Source organism: Haemorhous mexicanus, chromosome 3, assembly GCF_027477595.1.
Source record: "Haemorhous mexicanus isolate bHaeMex1 chromosome 3, bHaeMex1.pri, whole genome shotgun sequence".
NCBI lineage: Eukaryota > Metazoa > Chordata > Aves > Passeriformes > Fringillidae > Haemorhous > Haemorhous mexicanus.
Window position 1 is genome coordinate 19,427,600 of NC_082343.1, and position 19,391 is coordinate 19,446,990.

The 19,391-nt window shown below is 42.2% G+C and overlaps 2 protein-coding genes across 5 annotated transcripts in view; one reads left to right on the forward strand and one right to left on the reverse strand.

Annotated features, from left to right (window-relative positions):
* The window catches only part of MIA3 (MIA SH3 domain ER export factor 3), a 28,557-nt gene extending 25,692 nt beyond the window's left edge, over nucleotides 1–2,865 (reverse strand). For all 4 annotated transcript variants that reach the window (XM_059840988.1, XM_059840986.1, XM_059840987.1 and 1 more), the window contains exons 1-2: nucleotides 2,670–2,865; nucleotides 1,864–1,997 (exon numbers count right to left, since the gene is read on the reverse strand). In XM_059840988.1, coding sequence (XP_059696971.1) covers nucleotides 1,864–1,997; nucleotides 2,670–2,850 — 315 coding nt within the window. In that variant the 5' untranslated portion in view covers nucleotides 2,851–2,865. The remainder of the gene's footprint in view (nucleotides 1–1,863; nucleotides 1,998–2,669) is intronic.
* A 3,442-nt stretch (nucleotides 2,866–6,307) lies between these two features.
* Nucleotides 6,308–18,758, forward strand: TAF1A (TATA-box binding protein associated factor, RNA polymerase I subunit A). The gene is made up of 10 exons (XM_059840995.1): nucleotides 6,308–6,634; nucleotides 8,125–8,294; nucleotides 9,117–9,230; nucleotides 10,207–10,405; nucleotides 11,115–11,245; nucleotides 12,780–12,938; nucleotides 14,010–14,076; nucleotides 15,182–15,302; nucleotides 16,462–16,622; nucleotides 17,783–18,758. The coding sequence occupies exons 1-10, from the start codon at nucleotides 6,496–6,498 to the stop codon at nucleotides 17,923–17,925; spliced, it is 1,404 nt and encodes a 467-aa protein (XP_059696978.1). The 5' UTR covers nucleotides 6,308–6,495; the 3' UTR covers nucleotides 17,926–18,758.
* The last annotated feature ends 633 nt before the right edge of the window (nucleotides 18,759–19,391 follow it).

Genomic DNA, 19,391 nt, shown 5'->3' on the forward strand with positions numbered 1-19,391 from the left:
TCCATGGCATTGGAATTCTTTTAATGACAGACCTCACTGGGTAGCCTGGTTTTAATTAGCAAGCAGGAACAGCTTCCCCCTGGCTCCAAGACTTCACACAGCAGGCATGGCTGGCCTGCATAAATCAAGCTGTCCAGCCAAACCTGGCATGAGAAATCAGGCTGCCTAGCCAAATCTGACACAGGAAGTCACAATACAGGAGAGACCCCAGTGCTATCTGTGAGTCAGGGACAGGGGCAGCTGTGCCAGTGCCATACTCAAAATGCAAAGGCAGGCACCTCTGACCCTGCTTCAGTACTTCCATGCTGTTTGTTGCAGTGTTAGGATTAATGCAGCAGCAGTCAATCCAAGAGGGATAAAAGAAATAAAGGTTATAGGCACCAACCAAAAGGAATCAGTCTGGCAGCACTGTCCTAAAAGGAGCACTGAAAATCGTGTAACACAGCTGAAAAATGACAAGAAGTAAAATTGAGCTTGGCAATTCTTTCCAACCTGCCAACTGCAGCTTTTATTTTAAACTCAAAGCAAACATCCTTTTAACTTGGAGACGCACCTAACTGTTGCATGAGCTGCCTATCAGTGAATAATTAAACTGAATATTAACTCAGCAATTACCTTAACCTGCTATCTGATCTTGCAGCCTACATTATGCCTTGTTAGAGGATGCAAAATTGGCCCCACGCTGCTATTCTGCATCTCGAGAGCTGGCAGCCCTGGAAACCTGTACCAACTAATTACCCAGATTATTTATGGTACATTACATGTCAGAAGGGAATTACCAGCATGATAGAATTATTAATTCTTCTTTAACCAAGTGCTGCAGTTTTTCTGTTCACTTCTGCATCCTTCTAATTGGATGCAGCTCCTACTGAGAGCTTGGGTGTCCACGCCCAGCCTGAAGTGGTTACAGAAAGTGATACATCCTGATTTTCATTAATCCACTGGCCCTACAGTCAACACCCAGCTGTTTCAAGCACCCGAGACCACTGTCAAAATTGTTAATCCTCTGCAGAAAACTAGAGAAAGAAAAGAGGTTGAAGTAAACAATTTAGACACTAAAAAGGATGTAGGGGAAACATGGGGCGGAAACAACAGGGACTAGGTCTAAGCAACCTCTGGATTGCCAATATTTTCAAGGTAAACCCAGAGAAAGTGTTTTCCTCCATGGTATCTCAGTTCTGCCTCTGCCAGGCAAATAAGGTGGTTATGAAAGTCAAGAGGAGCTTTCTATGAAGTAACTGCAAGTATGGGGGTGTTCCTTCCCCATTAGAAAAAGCCTCTCAGATTGTCCAAGGACGCTGACACAGACAAGGCCACTACTCTGCAAGCTACAGCAGAGCTAAGGGAGACCTTTTAGAAATCAAATTTTCCCTAATCCTTTCTAGTTTTACTACTTATTTTCCCTCCAACTCTGCATGCAGCTTAGATAAAAAGCGGAAGAAGGCAAATGAATATTAGGATGAGAAGCACAATTAAAACATGCACATGCAGTGATCTTTAGCAGGATTACAGAGTGCAGGATGAGACAACATCATGGGAAAACAAAAGCACAGGCTTAAGCCTCCCTAAATGGGAAGGGAGGCTTAGCTTCCAGGTGGCCCTGTGGCCACCACCACTGACAATGCTGCAATAGGAGGTTTTCAACAGTTTTCTAACAGTTTTTAGACACATTAGAGTTGCCCATATTTCACAGCACTCAGGTTTGATCAAACCTCATCCCATTTCCCATCGGCCTCATGACAAAGCAGCATTCACTGTGTTATTTAGCCCTGTTCAAAACTCCAAGCATTCTCTTACAAGGCAAAAGGAATGAAAAAAGATTACCAAGAAGAGCTAACAGAATAAATGCTCTACAGTACTTACGCTTCCAGCCCAAAGCTCAGTGGATTCTCCTATTAGTTTATAATATACATACACTGCTTCTCCCTTCTTAAAATTTACAAAGCGACAATCCGGACCTTTAAAATCCCGCACGGCCTTCCCACGGCACATTAACACTGTCCAAAGAAAACAAAGAGAAGAGTATGACTTTTAATTTACATTAAAAGTGTCTTCACTAACTGGCAGTAAACAACACCTCGCACGCACCACTTTGCTGTTTTCTAGACTGGGTCAAGAGATAAGAAAGTAAATTGAAAGTATAACTAATAAATTAATAAATAAAAATATAACTAAATAGAAAGTATAACTAAGAAATTTTTAGCTATAATTAACACAAACAAGCCAAGTTATAACTAAAAAAAAAAAAAGGCAAGTTATAGCTAAAAAAGTAAAGCAAGCACTCTAGTCAAGACAAGGGTTTGACAAAGCATGGGAGAACTACACTTCGGAGGTGAGCTATGAAGCTGATTATTAATGTTAAATCAGAAAGATAACATCTGTGTCCCAGCGAATCGGTCCTGAAATTATCCGAGAAAACATCCAGAGAGCGGGTTTATCACGAGAGGGCTCTGCAGTAGGGGGAGAAAACCACACAGGGAGCTGCGGGGATCTGAAAACTTGGCCGAGCAGAGAGGGACGGCGCGCGTGGGCGTCGCGTTCCCGTTTCCCCTATTCCCCCCAGTTTCCGTGCCAGAGCCGGCGGAAGGAAGGAGCTTAGGGAAGAGTCTGCGGAGGCATCTTCGCCCACAACTCCCTCGCCAGGGCCGTGCCCGCCGCCCTCCACTCACTGCTGCACTCGAGGTCGGCGCAGCGCTTCCGCTCGGCGAAGCGGCGGCCCAGGTCGGGCGCGGGGGCGACGGCGGCGGCGGCGCACCGCGGGCTCGGAGGCGGCGGCGGCAGCAGCAGAAGCAGCAGCAGCAGCAGCGGGACGAGCAGCAGCCGGGGCTCCGGCGGCGCGGCTGCGGCCATGTCGGTGAGCGCCGCGGAGGGAGGGAGTCGGGCCGGGAAGGAGGGAGCAGACACGTCAGCAGCGCCAGCGGGAGGGCGATGTGGCGGGGGAGGGACAAGCCCAGCCCTGCCGCCGCCACCGCCGCGGGAGGAGGGCAGTGCACTCCCTGCCGGCGGCAGGGTTCCAATCCCGAGGAGCCAGCGCCCCTGACCGCTGCGCCGAGCAGGAGTCCGACTACTTTTCCCGCTTCGCAGGCCAGAAAAGAAGGAAGGTCCTGCCCCTTATTTGTGCGGGTTTCTCCAGCTGAGGATCGCTGGAGTAACAAGAACCTACAGAAAGGTTGTAGCTGCCGCCCTGTAAGGATACGACACATCTGAACTAGCACTTGGCTGCTCTCCCTCCTTCCCCGCCGAGCAGTTCTTATCTCTGCTGGAGAGAAGCAGCCGCCACTTTCCCGGTGACCTCCGAGAGTTTGAGGTTACACCTGCGGTGCAGCGGACGGAGGAGCTCATTCAGCCGTGATCCCACTGGGGAAAGTGCTGGGTTTCACAGCGAGCAGCCGAAAGCGCAGGATTTTCCGACAGGCCTATCCTTGCCCTTCTGTAGTTGCAGCTTCCACTCGATGGTACATTTTAAGTGTTGAATATTTGCAAGCCGAAAGATTGGCTGCTCACAAGTGTGCCTGTGCTTACCATTGCCTTTTCTTCACATCCATCACCTTAATATTGCCTTAGAGATCTAAAATGGCAAAATGACAGCAGAAGTCGCAATGCAGATGAACAGTACTTCTCTTTTCTCCTTTTCAGCCCCATGTTATTTGTTCAGCACAGTAGCCTGAGTAGACAAAAAGAATAAAAGATGCAGGTAAGAAAGGACAGGTGACATAAGAGAATCCTCTTGCTGGTGAATCAAATGACTACGTTTTTTATATTTTTTTTCTACTTTCCCGAGCAAATTCTGAAGTTACTCCCAAAATGAATAGGAACTGATAGTCAAGGGGAATATTTTTTTTTTTTTTTTTTGGTGCTTGTCAAAGCAGCTGAGGGTTTTTTCCCTGCTGTTAAAGAGAGAGCCATTTTAAATGCTACATCTCAAGACTTAGCAATCACTGTTGCATGTGTTACCCTTGCATCCTCATGCCAATTGATTTTCACTCCAGACTTCCAGACTCTCATTTCCACAGTCTCATTGTACAAGGCCTTAGATCCAGGCTTAGTTACTGCTGTGTAATCTCTGAAAAATATGTGTTTCATTTTCAACCCCCACCTAGAGCACTTTAATATTTTAATCACACTATGAAAAAGTGTCAAGGTAGAAATAGGTGTTGGTACCTCTTTGTCCAGCATCCCATGGACACCCTGGCATTTCTTACAGTCCTGTGTATCCCCAGGAACCACATGCTTCAGGAATGCAATGATTCATTCACCCAGTGCTCATATGTGTTCTCCAGGCCTAGCGTAGTTTAGCGACTGTAGCCCTCCTGCAATTTTGTTGACATTTTTGTGTTTCACATCTTAGAGAATGAGGATCTATTTGCCATCACTGATGTTGGCTGATTAAAAGCTCTAAGAAGGCCTAACTCAGAAAATCTGGAAGGTTGTCACAATTTACTCTATGGAAGTAAATTCAATCAAGTCACATTTTAGGATAATTGTATGAGTGAAAGATAAGCATTCTTTCCTCAACATTACTATTTCCTGTTTTGTAATGCTCACAGTATTAGGTCCAATTTCTTGTGAAGAAAGAGCTGTTTGGTTATTTTCCATCAATACAATTTATCAAACTTATCTTTATAAAAGACCAAGATAAAAGGTAATAGTGTCTGTGGTTGTAAAGACAAAGTCAAGAAAGGGAAGTGTGAAGAAAAACAAAATCACATACTTCTTGTATAAGTCACTGCCTTTATTGTACAATAATGAGCAGCTTGCAGTTGATACATATATACAAGTTTACCACTGCAACTGTCAAGTACTTCCTACAATTTCAAGTATTTCAGGCTAATAAGGTAGCCACTTATTAACAGACCTAGCTTTCCTCAACGTGTGAAAGAAAAGAAAAATATTTCACTTAGTTCAATTAAGATATTTCAGGCAAAATTTCCTTCCAGTTTTCAACCCCAGTCTTGGACATATGTATTCAGCTATGAGTGTAGTCCCACTGTACATGAGGTATCTAACATTCACCTACTCTTAAAAAGCAGTTCTCCTATCTTTTCTGTGCTAAAATATCTACTAAAGTAGCTGATACCCATTGACAAGATCAGTTGGCTAAGTTTACCTAAGGATCAGGAAACACTCACTTATGTATGAAACAGGAAAATAAAAATAACAAGCCAAAAGTAAATGTTCTTGTGTGCAAACATGAGAACTTTAACCAAAAAATGGGGGATAAGTTTGATTCTGAAATTAGAATACTGAGCTAACAGAAGATCAGGAGTGTTGTAGGAAGTGACATCAAACTTGGGGAACACCAGTGATCAGAGAGGCACTCACACAAGGTACAAAATATAAAGGACAGTCAAAGAAAATGGCAGTAATAAAGATGTGGTGTTACATAACATTCTATTGTTGTCAATCAAGTTAGCTAATTATCCATTAATAACAATACTCATGAACTGAAATGCTGGCCTTTATTGGAAGAACACAGGATTAAAAATAAAGAAAAAGCAAAGGGAGACTTCTGTTTTCCCCACATTGATTTATTAAATACCATATTAAGGTATGATATTGAGGTTTAAGTGTTTAAATGCTGTACACAACTGTTCTGTCTTGCACTATTCCCAACACTGCTTGTTGATCACAGCTGAACCAAGATACTGGAACCTTTAATCCGAGCCAGTTTATTATTTACTCACTCTCCCATTCCAGTTCTGGGAAAAAAAAAAAAAAAAAAAACAACTACTCTCTGAGATCTTATGCGGTAAACTGGACTTTATACACATCAAAACAGTCCGGGGCAAACTCAGTTCCAAAGTGGTTTAAAGAAAGTTCCAGCACAGATTTGTATAAACCGGATGCTGTGGCTAAGGCAGATGAATTCCCAAAATCCAGCAGGAGCACAGGCAGCATCATTACTCTACAATGCACAGGATTTTGATTCGGAATCTCTTTCTTCTGTAGAACGTTATGAGTAACAAAGGAACAGGAAAGAAGCAATACAGCTAATGGGAAGAGTGACAGGAGGATCTCGCTAATTTATCTTTGGAACAACCAGTGCATTAGCCACGGTTCTAGTCATGCTCTGACTGCGGTATATCTAGAAATAAACACCTCTCTGCTACACCCCTGCACACACCCAGCTACCCCCCGTGCTCCACCTCATCGCTCATGCTTCACCCTTGTCCCGCATCCCTCTTTTCCCCACACGCAAGGGGAAGAAGCGGGGGAAACGCCGCAGAGGTACCACGCACCCCCGCCCCCTCTCGGCGGCAGCGCCGCCCGGCCCCCTCGCCGCGCACGCGCAGGGGCCGCTCCCGCCCCGCGCTTCCCGGGACGCGGCGCCTGCCGGGATCTCCCGTCAATGCTGCCTGCCGGAGGTGCCGGCCTGAGAAGACGGTCCGGCCGCTGCCCGCCCGGCCCCTACTGAGCCCCCGCGTTTGGCTCGGCCGGCGCCTCCCGCCCCCCTGAACTGCAAGGTGAGGTCGGAGCCCGGCTGCCCGCGGCGCCATGGACAGCTTCCTGGAGGATTATGTGGAGGCTCCATCGGTGGTAGTGGAGGGAAAGAGGAGAAGAAGGAGGAGGAGCCCCGCCACTCAGGCGGCCTTGCAGCCGCCCCTGCATCTGCCCTTCCTGCCGCCGCAGCCGGGTAAGGGGGTGGCGTTTGTGCGTTCTCTTTGTGAACTCCTTCGTGCTGACCTGGGAATGGTGGCAGAGTTTCAGCTTCTATCCGCCCAACCGTCTGCTTGCGCCGGGAAGGAGGTTCGAAATAACCGTAGTTATTTTGTGAGCCGGCGGTGTGCCCTTGTGGGCAGCAGGGCCCATGGTATCATCGGGAAGAGCAGTGCCAGCAGGTCGAGGGAGGTGATCGTGTCCCTCTACTCAGCCCTGGTGAGGCACATCTGGAGTGCTGTGTCCATTTCTGGGCTCCTCAAGGTAGGAGAAACATGGAGCTCCTGCTCCAGCGGAGGGCACCAAGGATGATTCAGGGTCTGGAGCATATCTTATGAGGAGAGACTGAGGGAGCTGGGCCTCTTTAGAGGAGCTGGAGAAGACTGAGAGAGGATTTCATTAATGCATGTAAATATTTCAAAGACAAGTGCTAAGGGGATGATGCCAGACTTTTTAATGGTGCCCAGCAGCAGGACACGGTGCAGTGGCCATAAACTAAAGCACAAGAAGTTTCACCTCAGCATGAAGGAGATCTTTAGATTGAGGGTGGCAGAGCACTGGAACAGCTGCCCATGGAGTTTGTGGAGTCTCCCTCTCTGGAGACTTTTTTAAATCCCACCTGGACACCTTCCCGTGTCACCTGCTCCAGGTGACTCTGCCTTGGCAGCTGATTGGACTGGATAAGCTCCAGAGGTCCTTTCTAACTCTCATGGTTCTGTGATTACCTGACTTAGCCATTGTTTGAGTTATTCCTCTACCTACAGTATCCAGATAGGAGGTCTCTTGGTGAGCTCTTCATGTGCCTTGCAGGTGGCTTTTTCTGGATGAGAATTGTTGTAGGGTCATACAGCTGTGAGCTTTAAACACACTTCACAGGAATGAAGTTTCAGTTTTGTGCTGGTTTCAGTATAAATTGAACTACTGTTGATGTAAAAAGACCAAGAGACCTCTTTGCAGCCTTTTACTCAAATGAGAATAATTCTCTACATTTATCTTTGTGGGAATTGTTTAGCTTTTGGTACTGGAACAGTCTGTTTGTGTGCATGCAAATCTACAGCACCGTGGCATCGCAAACTTAGGTGATGACTAATAAGTGAAGAGAATAGTCCCCAAAATATGACAAAATGTACTGTGAAGTTATCAAAGCACCATGGCTCTGTGATTCTAGTAGGGCAGTAGTGTAACATAATTGGCTATTCACTGTTTCAAGTGAATGGCAATTTCAAGCACAGCTATGTGCTGCTTATGGAAAATGTCATTCCATATCACATTTCCAGCTTGTCCCATAATCTTGCTTCCCTGTTCATCTTCAAAACCACAGAGCTTAAGATGACTTTCTATAGTGTCCATACAAGAAAAATGCTGAAAGGGAGAGCATGTGGCTATCTGAATAAGGGCTGTGACTGCTGTGGGCTTAGTTGATTTGTTTGTTTGTTTGTTTGTTTGGGTTTTTTGTTCTTTATTTAGCATCTTCCAATGAACACAAGTTAAACTTCAAGAAGAGCAAGGAAGCATGTTTAAATTACATTCAAGATGCCTTGCTACAAAAGCAGTGGAAAAGGGCTGCAGAGTTCCTGATGTGCTATGTTGAGTCACTAGAAAAGGACTATTCCAGAGAACACATTGGTCCATCAGAGGTAAGCCCATGTTCCTTATCTGAGTTTTTTTGCAGCTGAAAAAATACTTGCAAAGCAGCATCCATATACTTCAGGACCAACGTCTGTCTTAATTAGCTAATCACAGGCTTGATTTTTTTTAATAGATCCTTGTCACAACAGAAGAAGACTTGGCTTTATATAAGTTCACTCTATCAGCAGTGTATATATGAAAAGTCAAGGTAGTCCTCTAAAATGGGAAAGCAGTAAATGTGTTTGGTTCTGGCATGTCATCAGTCAAAATCTGTTTGCAAGTTGGTGTCTTATTTAGGTTGTTACCAGCTTTTCCAGTAGCTGCAAAACTCCTTGCAGGTGTCAAGATGGAAGCAGGTGGAAGGAAAAGAATCAGAGTTTTAAATAAATGGAGTACTTGAGTATTGCTAGCTTTCAGACTTTGGAAACAAGTGCATGCAGTTGGGGAGCTACATCAAATTGGAAAGGATCTTTGCTATTAAGTTCAAAGAGTTGTGTATACCTGGTGTCTTAGTGGGATCATATAAAAAAAGAACATAACTTTTCAGTGAGGGGAGGAGGAACCCTCTGGCATGCAGTTTTCATAAACTCTTCTGGAGTGCTGCATTTATAATGAGCTATTCTGAACCACTGAATGACTCTAAAAGTCCTACTGGATGAGTAAGTAGGTTACTATAGCAGTAGATAATGCTTTGTAGTATTTTTTATTTGCAGCTCAAATGTACATTTTTCATGTCCTACAGTAACTGTAAGTTTAGTAAGACTATATGTGATGTCTGTTGCCATTTTTGTACTAAGGTTGGTTTTGATTTTCTTTCTCCCCATTAACAGATGATTTGGAGAATAGGAACTGAAATTTTGTGGCATCATTCCCAAAGCAGGATGAAAGAGTTCAGCTGTTTCATGGAACAGATGAAAACTTTAGGAGTAAAAAGGTACTTGAAGGTGAGTGTACTTAAAGCAGCCCTGATGATTTTTCACATTTATCTGAACACTTACTTGAATATTAATTTCCAGATCTCTTTTGAAATTACTGACATTAGTGTCAATAAAACTCAAAGCCAGTGTCAATAAAACTCAAACCCAGCATTTGAGTTACCAATTGCATGATATTTGAAGGTCATTTTATGCCTAACCTTATCTCATTTTGTCTGTATGTTTGATCACAGATGTATGTTCTCAATCCTTAGAAATGCTTAAAAACCCTTTAATCTTTTAATTTGAACCAAATTAATTTTCATGTATGTCCCAATGACATCTAAATACAGGTAATCACCTGCCAAGTTTTATTTTCAGTCTTTCATTTGACCACTGTGCTGCTGACTAAACATTTGTACTTAAATTTTGCCTCATTACCTCTCACTTTTTGAGTAGCTAATCTGATTATAAAACTGTATGTTGTGCACACCCATGTCACACAGTTGTGGGGTTTTTTAAAATGTTTTTTTCCCCTCTGGTTGCTCATTCAAACCTATAATGTTAGTTTCCTTGGCTGTTGTGCACTTGGGATGGTGCTTCTGTCTTTTATACTGTTTTTAAAGGTCTTCAAAAGAAGTTCCATACAAGGGTTTTCTGGAGCTAACAGAAGGTTTAGGCTTTTATCTTATCATGCCCAATCAACATGGTAGGATGGAAGAACATGCCTCTTTCAGGTGCTCTGAAAAATAAGCAAATGTGGCCCAGCTGGGTTTCCTCAGGTCATTTTTAGATCTTCTAAATCAGGTACAGCGCATGTTAAAGACAAGCAGGTTTTTGAGACAACACAAATAATTTAAATTCTTCATTACATGTCTTGGCAATATTTTTATGCACGTCAGCAAGTCTCCTCTTTATTTGCACCTGTGTGTAGAACTTTGCTGTATTGCTTAGACTCTCTGCATTTGAGTGTGGAATGCTGTGTTTTGGACTGTTTGGGTTGTAGGTCTGCTTGGAGCATGTCTTCCATCTCCTCTGTAATGGGCAAATAGATGAAGCCTACCAGAACCTGTCCCTGGCAGAAAGCTGGAGGTTTGGAGAGCAAACAGCCATTCAGGATAAGGAAATTAAGCTGATTCAGGCTTACAGGGGGCTCTTGGACTACTGTAGCTGGTCTAAGCAGAAGAAATTCCTGTTAGAGCATGGTAAGTGTTTTTTGGATTGAGCTGTAGCTTCAGCTTGCTCATGCAGATGCCATGGTTTGCAATGACACCTTTTCCTTTACCAGACATCAGTGTGTGATGGTGTGGCTGGTACAGAATTCTATATCAGCAGTGATGGCAGTGCCAAAATAGCACTTTCTGAAGTGCCCTGAAATGCTGTTCTGAAACTCTTTCTCCCCATGTCCAGCCAGCATCACCTAAAATAATGATCAAAGGAATGCATTCCCCTAAAGCAGTGGTTTAATAGGTGTGCAAGTGCATGATTGCTGCTGGAATATTGAGTGATAGCAAAGTCCTCAACACTCGTGTTTGAATTTCAGTTTCCTTAAAGATATGGAAGTTGCTACATGTGTCACATATGTTTCTATATATACCTACTGGCAGTGTTTTATCACTTGCACTAGATCTCTGTTTCTTTGAAAACCAGATGTTGAATTTGGCTTATGGACCTTGTGCTGGTAGCATCTTCTCTTGGCGTCCTACTCATTGTGCTCCATAAGTTGAAACTGATTATAAATTTGAATGAGAAACAGTGAAAATGTCTTGTTTCAGTACTGAGGAGTCTTTTCTTAAAAGCTCTCTGGCTGAAGTCCTTGCTTAGCAAAATGTGATCATCCCTAAGGTGCAGCACTTCAAGATCCCTGTGCTTGGCAGAGTTAATAATTTGTGACCTTCCTTTATCTTTTGGTAGGTGAGGATGGATTTGCAGACTTGGCTGTTGAGCAGGAAATGCACGGTTACTTCCGGAAAGCAGCAGTGAACTTGAAGGAGATTATTAAAATACCTGGAGTCTGGGATGTCTTTGTGAAATGCTATGTGGATGTAAGGGCTTGCTTTACAGATGGCTTTCTTTCTTTTGTGTTTCCCTGTCTAATTTTCATTAAGATGCCCATATGCAAATTATTTTCTGTGTGTGTAAGTGAAAACAAAGTATTTCAAAAGCAACACATTTGTATGTGCATGTCACGGTCTTTGATACAGAGCACAGCGTACTCCTGGTAAAGCTGCAGAGCCTGAGCTCAGTACAAAAAGAACTTTTATCTGTTCATTGTCAAGAAAAAGAAGTAGACAAACAGCTTACATGTTTTGTTTTTGTGGGGCTGCAAAAATTGGAGCATAGCTGCTTTAGTTCAAATTCCTGAGAACACTTTGATTTATGGCAGGGGCAGTATTTTCTCTGGATACATGAAATGGTAGAGATGCCAAATATGCAGCCCCTCTCTGTTCTGTTTTGGGTTTTTAAAATACCTACTTAGGATTTGTAACCAAGAATTAGTAATTTTAAAGAGATCTTTTACTTTTTGTGAACACTGATAAGCTCTGACTTCTCTAAGCACGTGTCTTGGTTTGGAAAGACAGGAGTCTGCTAAGGAAGGCAAGAGCCTCCCCTGAAATGGAAAATGTAAACTCCCTCTCTCCGAATTGTTATAAATTTGAAATTAAGGGAGGTTCTCAGGCAGAGATATGGGAACAGGAGTAACAGTTCTTTATTAGGGAAGAAAATAAAAATAAAATAAACGATGTGGTAAATGAAAACAGCACTGACAGAGTGAGAATACAAACTGACACCCTGTGGGTCAGGGTGTTGGTAGCAGTCCAGTTGAAATTGTGGCTGCAGTCCTCCTGGAGTGTCAGATGTGGTTCTGTTGGAGCAGTGATCCTGTAGAAGGGTGTAGTTTTCCTCTGAAGATTGGAAGTGAAGAGGCAGCTGTTCCACTGGGAATCCAGAACTCTTCCTCTGGGAATCCACTGGAAAGGCTGTTTTGCTGTCCCAGAATCTCAGATTATATGTAGTTATGAATGCTTGGCTCCTCCCCCTGGGCGGAGCATCTCACAATGGGATGCTGTAATTTTATCAGTCATGCAGTGAGAGTCAGTGGCCCATTAACAGATTATATCTCTCTGGAGGGAGGATGGGTTGTGGAAGAGAAGGAAAACTGCCTAATTAACAGAAGATAACTGCCACACCTCTAACACATACACATTGCTTGGCAATCTAGGACTCTCAAGAATTTTCCTTGGTGCTGTCATCTGCCAAGTTCTGTCTCTAGAGATATGGCAGATGCCTTCAGCATCTCTTTCCAGTGTGCAAGGGATGATAATCCTTTGACAATTAAGTAGGTATTAAGGCATTTTCTCCCAGAGCAGCTTCTGTGTGTGAATTCTTGTATCTCTGTCCTGAGAGTAGCCAGTAAAATTAAGATGGGTGTGTATGTAATTATCTAATATGCATTATCTAATACACTGCACTCTTTTATACAGACTGTGCTACTGGATGGCTCTGTGGCAGTCCAGAATTAATTGTAAGAGTTTGGTTCCCTGTATCTGACAAACTAATGACAGACTTAACTTCTAGTTGCTGGAGTTCTATGGTGATCACAACGAGGCCCACCAAGTGTTAAATGAATATGCCTACAACTCAAAGTTCCCTGCTAACCCCAATGCCCATGTCTACCTCTATCACTTCCTCAAGAGGCAGGGTGAATCAAAGAAATCCCTCATATCTGCACTGAAGGTAGGTATCCCTTAGGAGGTTCAGTCTGTGTCAGTCATGGGGTGGTCTGACAGCTTGCTTGAGCTCTGTAACATTATTTATCCTATTGTATACTTTGTGGGAAGTAGTGGTAAGTTAGTGGGAGGGAGCAGAATCCTTTACTCTCCTTGAATTCCAGTTCTTGTTTTGCTTTTGACTGGTACATCATATCACTTAAAGGCAGTAAGCAAGTTCAGAGAACATGTTCACATGGTTCCAGAAGTCTGTATCAGCAGACTTGTGTATAGCATGCATTGATTTCTCTTACAGTTTGATCCTTACAATATTGTACAAATCATTAAATGCCTTCTCTTTCACCTATTGATCCTGTCTAGCAATTAGTTTCTTTGCTTGTTTTCAATGAGCTGTACATTAAAGCTAAAAGTGAATGCCTGCTGGTTGTTGGCAGACAAGACCTTGTTGGGTTAAGCTTTTAAATTCCTGGTTTTCTTGCCCTTGGTACTCCTTGCAAACCATGGTTTGCCACTTGATGGCACAAATGTGCTTTTGTTAGTGCAAGTTTTGTTTAAAAACAGGTTTGTAAGGCTGTTTTGTTTGTTTTAGACTTTGAAACTGTAGCAGATTTGCATGAAATTCTCCTCTGCATTTTAGCAGTGGCTTTAGACATGAGTCTCTTAGAAAACAGAGATAAATCATAGAAATGGTTTGATAAGTCCAGAAACTGATTCAATGCACAGAGCAGTGTACAGGGGAGCTAGAACTGTCCTAGGGAAAAAATTACATTGCCTTCAAAAAAAGGGACACTGGATATGCATTTGGGCTGCTCCTTCAGAACATTGTATTTGCCAAAAGCAGTTTTTGTCAACAGCAATCAAGGTATTTCATCTGTGGTGTCACAGAGCAGTGTCACAAATGTGCAAAATGGACCTAGAGATCCGTTCTTTATATCAAAGCACCAAAGTTCCAGATTGCTTAATTTTCCAAACTAAAAGCACCCAAAGCTCTGAAGCCTGTGCTTTTCTTGGTCAGGTAAGAGTCTTCAAAAGTTTCACATTAAAATAACCTATCTGGGTTTTGTCTTTTATTTTTCAGATCTTGCACGATATTGTTCCTTCTCATGAACTAATGATAGATTTTAATACCATGCTTCAAAAATCAAGTAAGTCTTTACCTTTGTTCATTTCATTTATGGTAAATTCAGAAAACTATTCTGGATTATCCTACAGCCTTCTTTCTGCTTTTGAAGTGAGTTTTGTTTCTTAAGAAATAATCCCAAAAAACCCACTCAAATGCCGTCTTTTCAATCACCATAACCTCTTAAGATAGATGTATGAGCAATCATTTACAAACTTGTGTAAACAAGTGCTTTTTTTTTTATTTTAAAGGCTGAGCAAAGCAAGCAGTTGTACAGCACAGGCAGGATCTCAAAAACAACTTAATTTTTTTTTAGGCACCCTACTCCAAATTCCAAGGTCTACATTCCATTTTTGGAATCTCTATTTATTTTTTTCTTTCTTGGAATGTGTCTATTCTTTAGTTCATTGTTAATGATCAAACAGCAAAATTTTCCTTCTCTGTAAGGGAGCATTATCTTCAAACTGGTAGAAAAGTCTTCTAATCTGAAGACTATTTTTTTTCCATGCTGATCAATTGTACTCTAAGCTGTCTGTCTTCTTGTGGCTTGGTATGTCTCAGCAGGTCAACAGATTGGTGAAATGTAAATGAAGAAAGATTGTTCTCTTCTCTGATATGATGAGGGTTAATGGCTTCAAACTGACAGGGGGAGGTTTAGAAAAGATTTTGGGATTAAGTTCTTGATTGTCAGGGTTGTGAGGCACTGGCACAGGTTGTCCAGGGAAGCTGTGGATGCCCCATCCCTGGAAGTGTTCAAGGCCAGGATGGCTGGGGCTCTGAGCAACCTGCTCTAGTGGAAGATGTCCCTGCCCATGGCAGGGGGTTGTAACTTGATGATTTTTAAGGTCTTCTCCAACCCAAACCATTATTCTCCTTTGGGAGGGGGGAAAAAGAGACCTTTTGTCTGAAACCTCCCTTTTTCAGTTCATGTGTGACACATTTGCCAACTTTTCATAACTAATGAGAATAACCTGGAGTTTTTAAAGAAATTTATACCAATAAACATAACTTATGTTTAAAGTAGCAGCACTGGGGGGAGGGGCCAAGTGGAGAACTGTATTTCACTTGTGCCTTACTAATGAGTTTATCCTGATCTGTGTAATTCATTAATCAGCCTCATCTTTTTCCAGAGAAAAGAAAAAAGCGTCAGCTGGGCCTAGAAGTTATTTTTGCAGCCTTGGATTATGCTGGCTGGAAAGAAAATGCAAAAGCATGGAGCTGTTTGGCAAGACAGGTGAAACAAATTGTAATGTAAGTAGCTCTGATGCAGTGTGTTGAAACAAATTTGTCAAGTCTCCACATTTGGGCAGTGGACACAGCGACCCTCTGTGCTCTAACTTTGCCTTTATTTTTGTCTTTCATATACAACTTCAGAGTATCTTTAAATATACTGGGCAGTTTGATCACTGTATGGGAATGTCACTTCCCTGCTGTAGATAGTTTTATAGAATCCTAGAATAGTTTGGGTAGGAAGCGATCTGAAAGATCACCTTGTTCCAGCTCCCCTGCCATGGGCAGGGACACCTCCCATTAGAGCAGTGTAGTAGGCAGACCATGGCTGGATTCCAGGCACCCACCAAAGCTGCTCTATCCCTCTACTCTGCAACTGGATAGGGAGAGAAAATATAAGTGTTCATGGGTTGAGAGAAGGACAGGGAGAAACCACTCACCAAATACTATATTGGGCAAAACAGACCCAGGCCCTCACCATCAGAGTGAAAAATTTCTTCCTAATATCTAATCTAAACCTGTCGTTTGCCAGTTTAAAGCCATTCCTGACCCAGGGCCTCACCATCACAGTGAAGAATTTCTTCCTAATATTTAATCTAAACCTGTCCTTTTCCAGTTTAAAGCTGTTCCTCCTTGTCCTGTCTCTACCTTCCCTTGCAAAAACTCCCTCTTCGTGTTTCTTGCAGATTCCCTTGAGGGGTTGGAAGGAGTTTGTGTTGCTGAAATGCTTGGTTTAAGGGTGTTATTGCCTAACAGTAATAACTGTTGGGGATGAGTTAGTCTTTGAGTATGCTTGGAGTAACACAAACCTTTCCTAAGGACAAAGCAACCCCTTCATACTACTCATTTGTTGACAAACCTGGAGAAACTTCCATATTACTACTGAAAAACTGGCAGACAAGTGAAACGCTTGCTTAATTTTAAACCATAATCTGTGCTATTGCCAAGGCTTAATAAAACTGCTAGAGTTCACTTCCAGCCTCACAAGTGTTGCCAGAGATTAAAAAATAATTGTTAGTTTTATGTAAAAATGCTTGTATTAGTGTTTTGGTATAAAGTCAGTGTGTCTATGTTGGCAATTTAGGAGATTTGTAGCAAGCTGATTATAACATTCACTGTCTCCTAATAATCTTTCCATTACATTTTAACCTCTTCTTTAATTTGTTTAACCTTTTTCCAGCTCTGAGAAGCATCTTGACTGGATCAAGCAAGAGTGGAACTCCAGGAAGGACTGGTGGCCAGACTTCCATTTTAGCCGTTACTTGGCAAAAAGGAATTGGCAGGAAAATAAAAGCCTTTCATATGAAAAAGCTCTGGTGGCTGGAATTCTGCTGGGAAAGGGTATGATTTTCTTTTTTTTCTTTACAGTTCATGGAACAGAAATAATGTCTAGTTCTAGCCCTAATGACATGGGATGCAGCTGCTCTGCTGCCTGGAAGAAATACAGTTTCTTTCTTTTAAATAAGATTCTTGTTTTTGAAGCTAAACATGAAAGGTTCATTTAAGTTGGTTTGATATTTAACAGTGAGGCGTCTGGTCTTATTGTGGTTTAGAATTGTTTTATCTAGCCTTGTTGAGCAGCCACAATACCATTTGTCTTGTTTGACCTTCAAACCATAACTCCAAAAATGCACAACACCCTCATTAGGGAATATTGTGAGGAATGCAGGGAGTTTGCTTGCTGGATGCCAGCCTGGGCAGTATCTCAGCAATGCTGGGTGTCAGCTGGTCATTAAGGACCACGGGGATGTTGTAATGCAGGAAAAAGGAGGGAGAGTCTGAATGAAAAGCATCATCAATTTAGTAAAAAGGTGAAGATCATTACTCTTTAGTAGCATTATTTGAAATGCTGCCAAAACAAGGGGAGGATCAGGCCAAAAATCAGCTGTTAAATTGAGAATGGGAATATGGTGTGGAGACAATGGCTTGTAGACTGGTTTGACTTTTTCTTCTGCACTTCATAGAACAATTTCTCATAGAACAAACAGAGCTTAATGTTGGAAGCTCTTTGGATATTTTTGGTTTTGCTTTCAGTAGAATTAGGTATCTCCCTTTTATTTCCAGATGGCAAATAAAAGCATTCCCGTTCAGATTTTCTTGAATGAGGTTTCAGTACTTACTGGTCTCAATGTGAGCTTCTGTTTTCATTATCTAGCATCATAAATTAATATATGTATATATATGATAATGTATTATATCAATGCTGCTTTACACTCTTGAAATTTTACTTTCTGATCTTATTTGCAGAGCAAAAATGAAAGAGAAAAAAGCATTGTGCAAGATAACAAGCATTTAGATACATGTAGAATGTTTGCTGGGCTAAGTGAGGATAGATTATTTAATGCTGAAGTTATGTCTCTAATGAGCATGTCTTGGATTTTAATACCTTTAATTACTGAAAAGTTTCTTAGCTGTTTGCATATTATTTAAATAATGAAAGCATTTTGTATTTGCTTGTATCATGGTGTAACTTTAGTGTTGTTGTTTTTTTCTTTCCTTAGATTGCAAATACTTCAAATATGTATCACACCAAGGCTGCAAAGCTCGACTGAAAAGGTTTCGGATGCTGAAGAAGATTGTGACTAGGCACAATCCTGTCTGCCTGAGAATATGTGATCCTCCAGATTGCTCTGTTCAGCCTTGATGAGAAGGTGTCCCTAAGGTTCTTGGTACTTTTTCCTCTGTAAAACTGACTTTTGTATTGGTGGTACTCCAAAACCTTTAGGCAGACCCTCTTGACTCAGTACTAGACTTTTTGTTAATGTATTTATGTAAAACCACTTTGGTTGGTATTTATTTTATAATAAAATAAATGTAAATCAAGTGATAATGTCTGAAGAAAGAATTACCGAAAGAATTTTTGTAATGTTACTTTAATATTTGTGTGAAATGCAAACAGTGTTGATTTTAAATACATCTTAAAAGAGCAGAGGCACAGAAATACTGAGAAATCCTCTACCTCCTGGAAGAGACTTGTTTTTGCAGTCATGCCCATGAGTTGAAATATGCAGTGTTGCTGTGTCTGGAAAGCAACTGTTCATGTGTTATCACAAACCAGAATTCCAGTTTGCCTGAAAATAACAACAAAATGGTTTCCAAATACTACTTCTGTTTTAATGCCGCGTCTGTAGAATTATGGAGGGTTAAGTGCTTGAACCTCCCTCTGGGATTTTGGTCTGGGTTCACATGGGTCTTGTGAGAAGTGCCTTAAGACAACGTGTCTTAAACATTAAGTGAAATACTCGCTGTAACTATGTTTTGTTAAAGGCAATTACTCATCATTCCCAACCTTAGTGCTCCTTTACTTCTGACTCCCTAAGAATGCTGCTTCCGCACTGTTTAATAGTCAGGGGGTGTTACGTTGGATGTGGGGCAAGGGGCAAGGAGACAGAGACACAACTCACCCCCGATGTTCAATGTTCATGTGGCACAGAAGTTTATTTTCCCAGGCTACTCTTTATAAAGATTTTTAAAAGACCCGGTCTGGATATTCTCATTGGTCTGAACTCCATGCCCCCTCAGGATCTGGCCAGTGAAATGCTTGCAGCTTCATAAGAGATCTGACTGGGAGAAGGCCCTGTCAGTTGATCCTGGGACTTGGTAGCAAGCTCATATATGATATCCGACAACAAGGGGGTTGTGTTGGAGATTTTCAACTGGGTTTGGAGTATTTTAATTTAGATTGTGAAGTTTCAAAATGTTCTTCCCCAGCATCCCATAGGGTATCCCTCAGCCTTGGGAAGCAACTCCTCCTTAGGTGAGAGAGATGATCTAGACTTGCTCCCAGTGTCCACCTCACTGGAGTTCATGCCTGAATGTGGGTCTAAAGCTGTCCTGGGACAGCCCTGGCAGGCAACCAGGTGTCCCTTCCCTGGGGTCTTTATTTGGCTTCTTGCCGCCTATTGTGCTCCTCTGCTCCCCTGAACTTGCAAAGATTGACTTTGATGGGCTGATGACTCTCGTGTGATGCCGCTGAGAGCATCCCAGCAGGGTGTTACTTGGGCTTCCCCCTTCCATTATCTGCCTGTGTTCCTTTGAGGGTGTGAAAAATGCCAATAATTTGATTTTTAAAATTTTAATAGTAATAAAATGGTTATAAAAATAGTAATA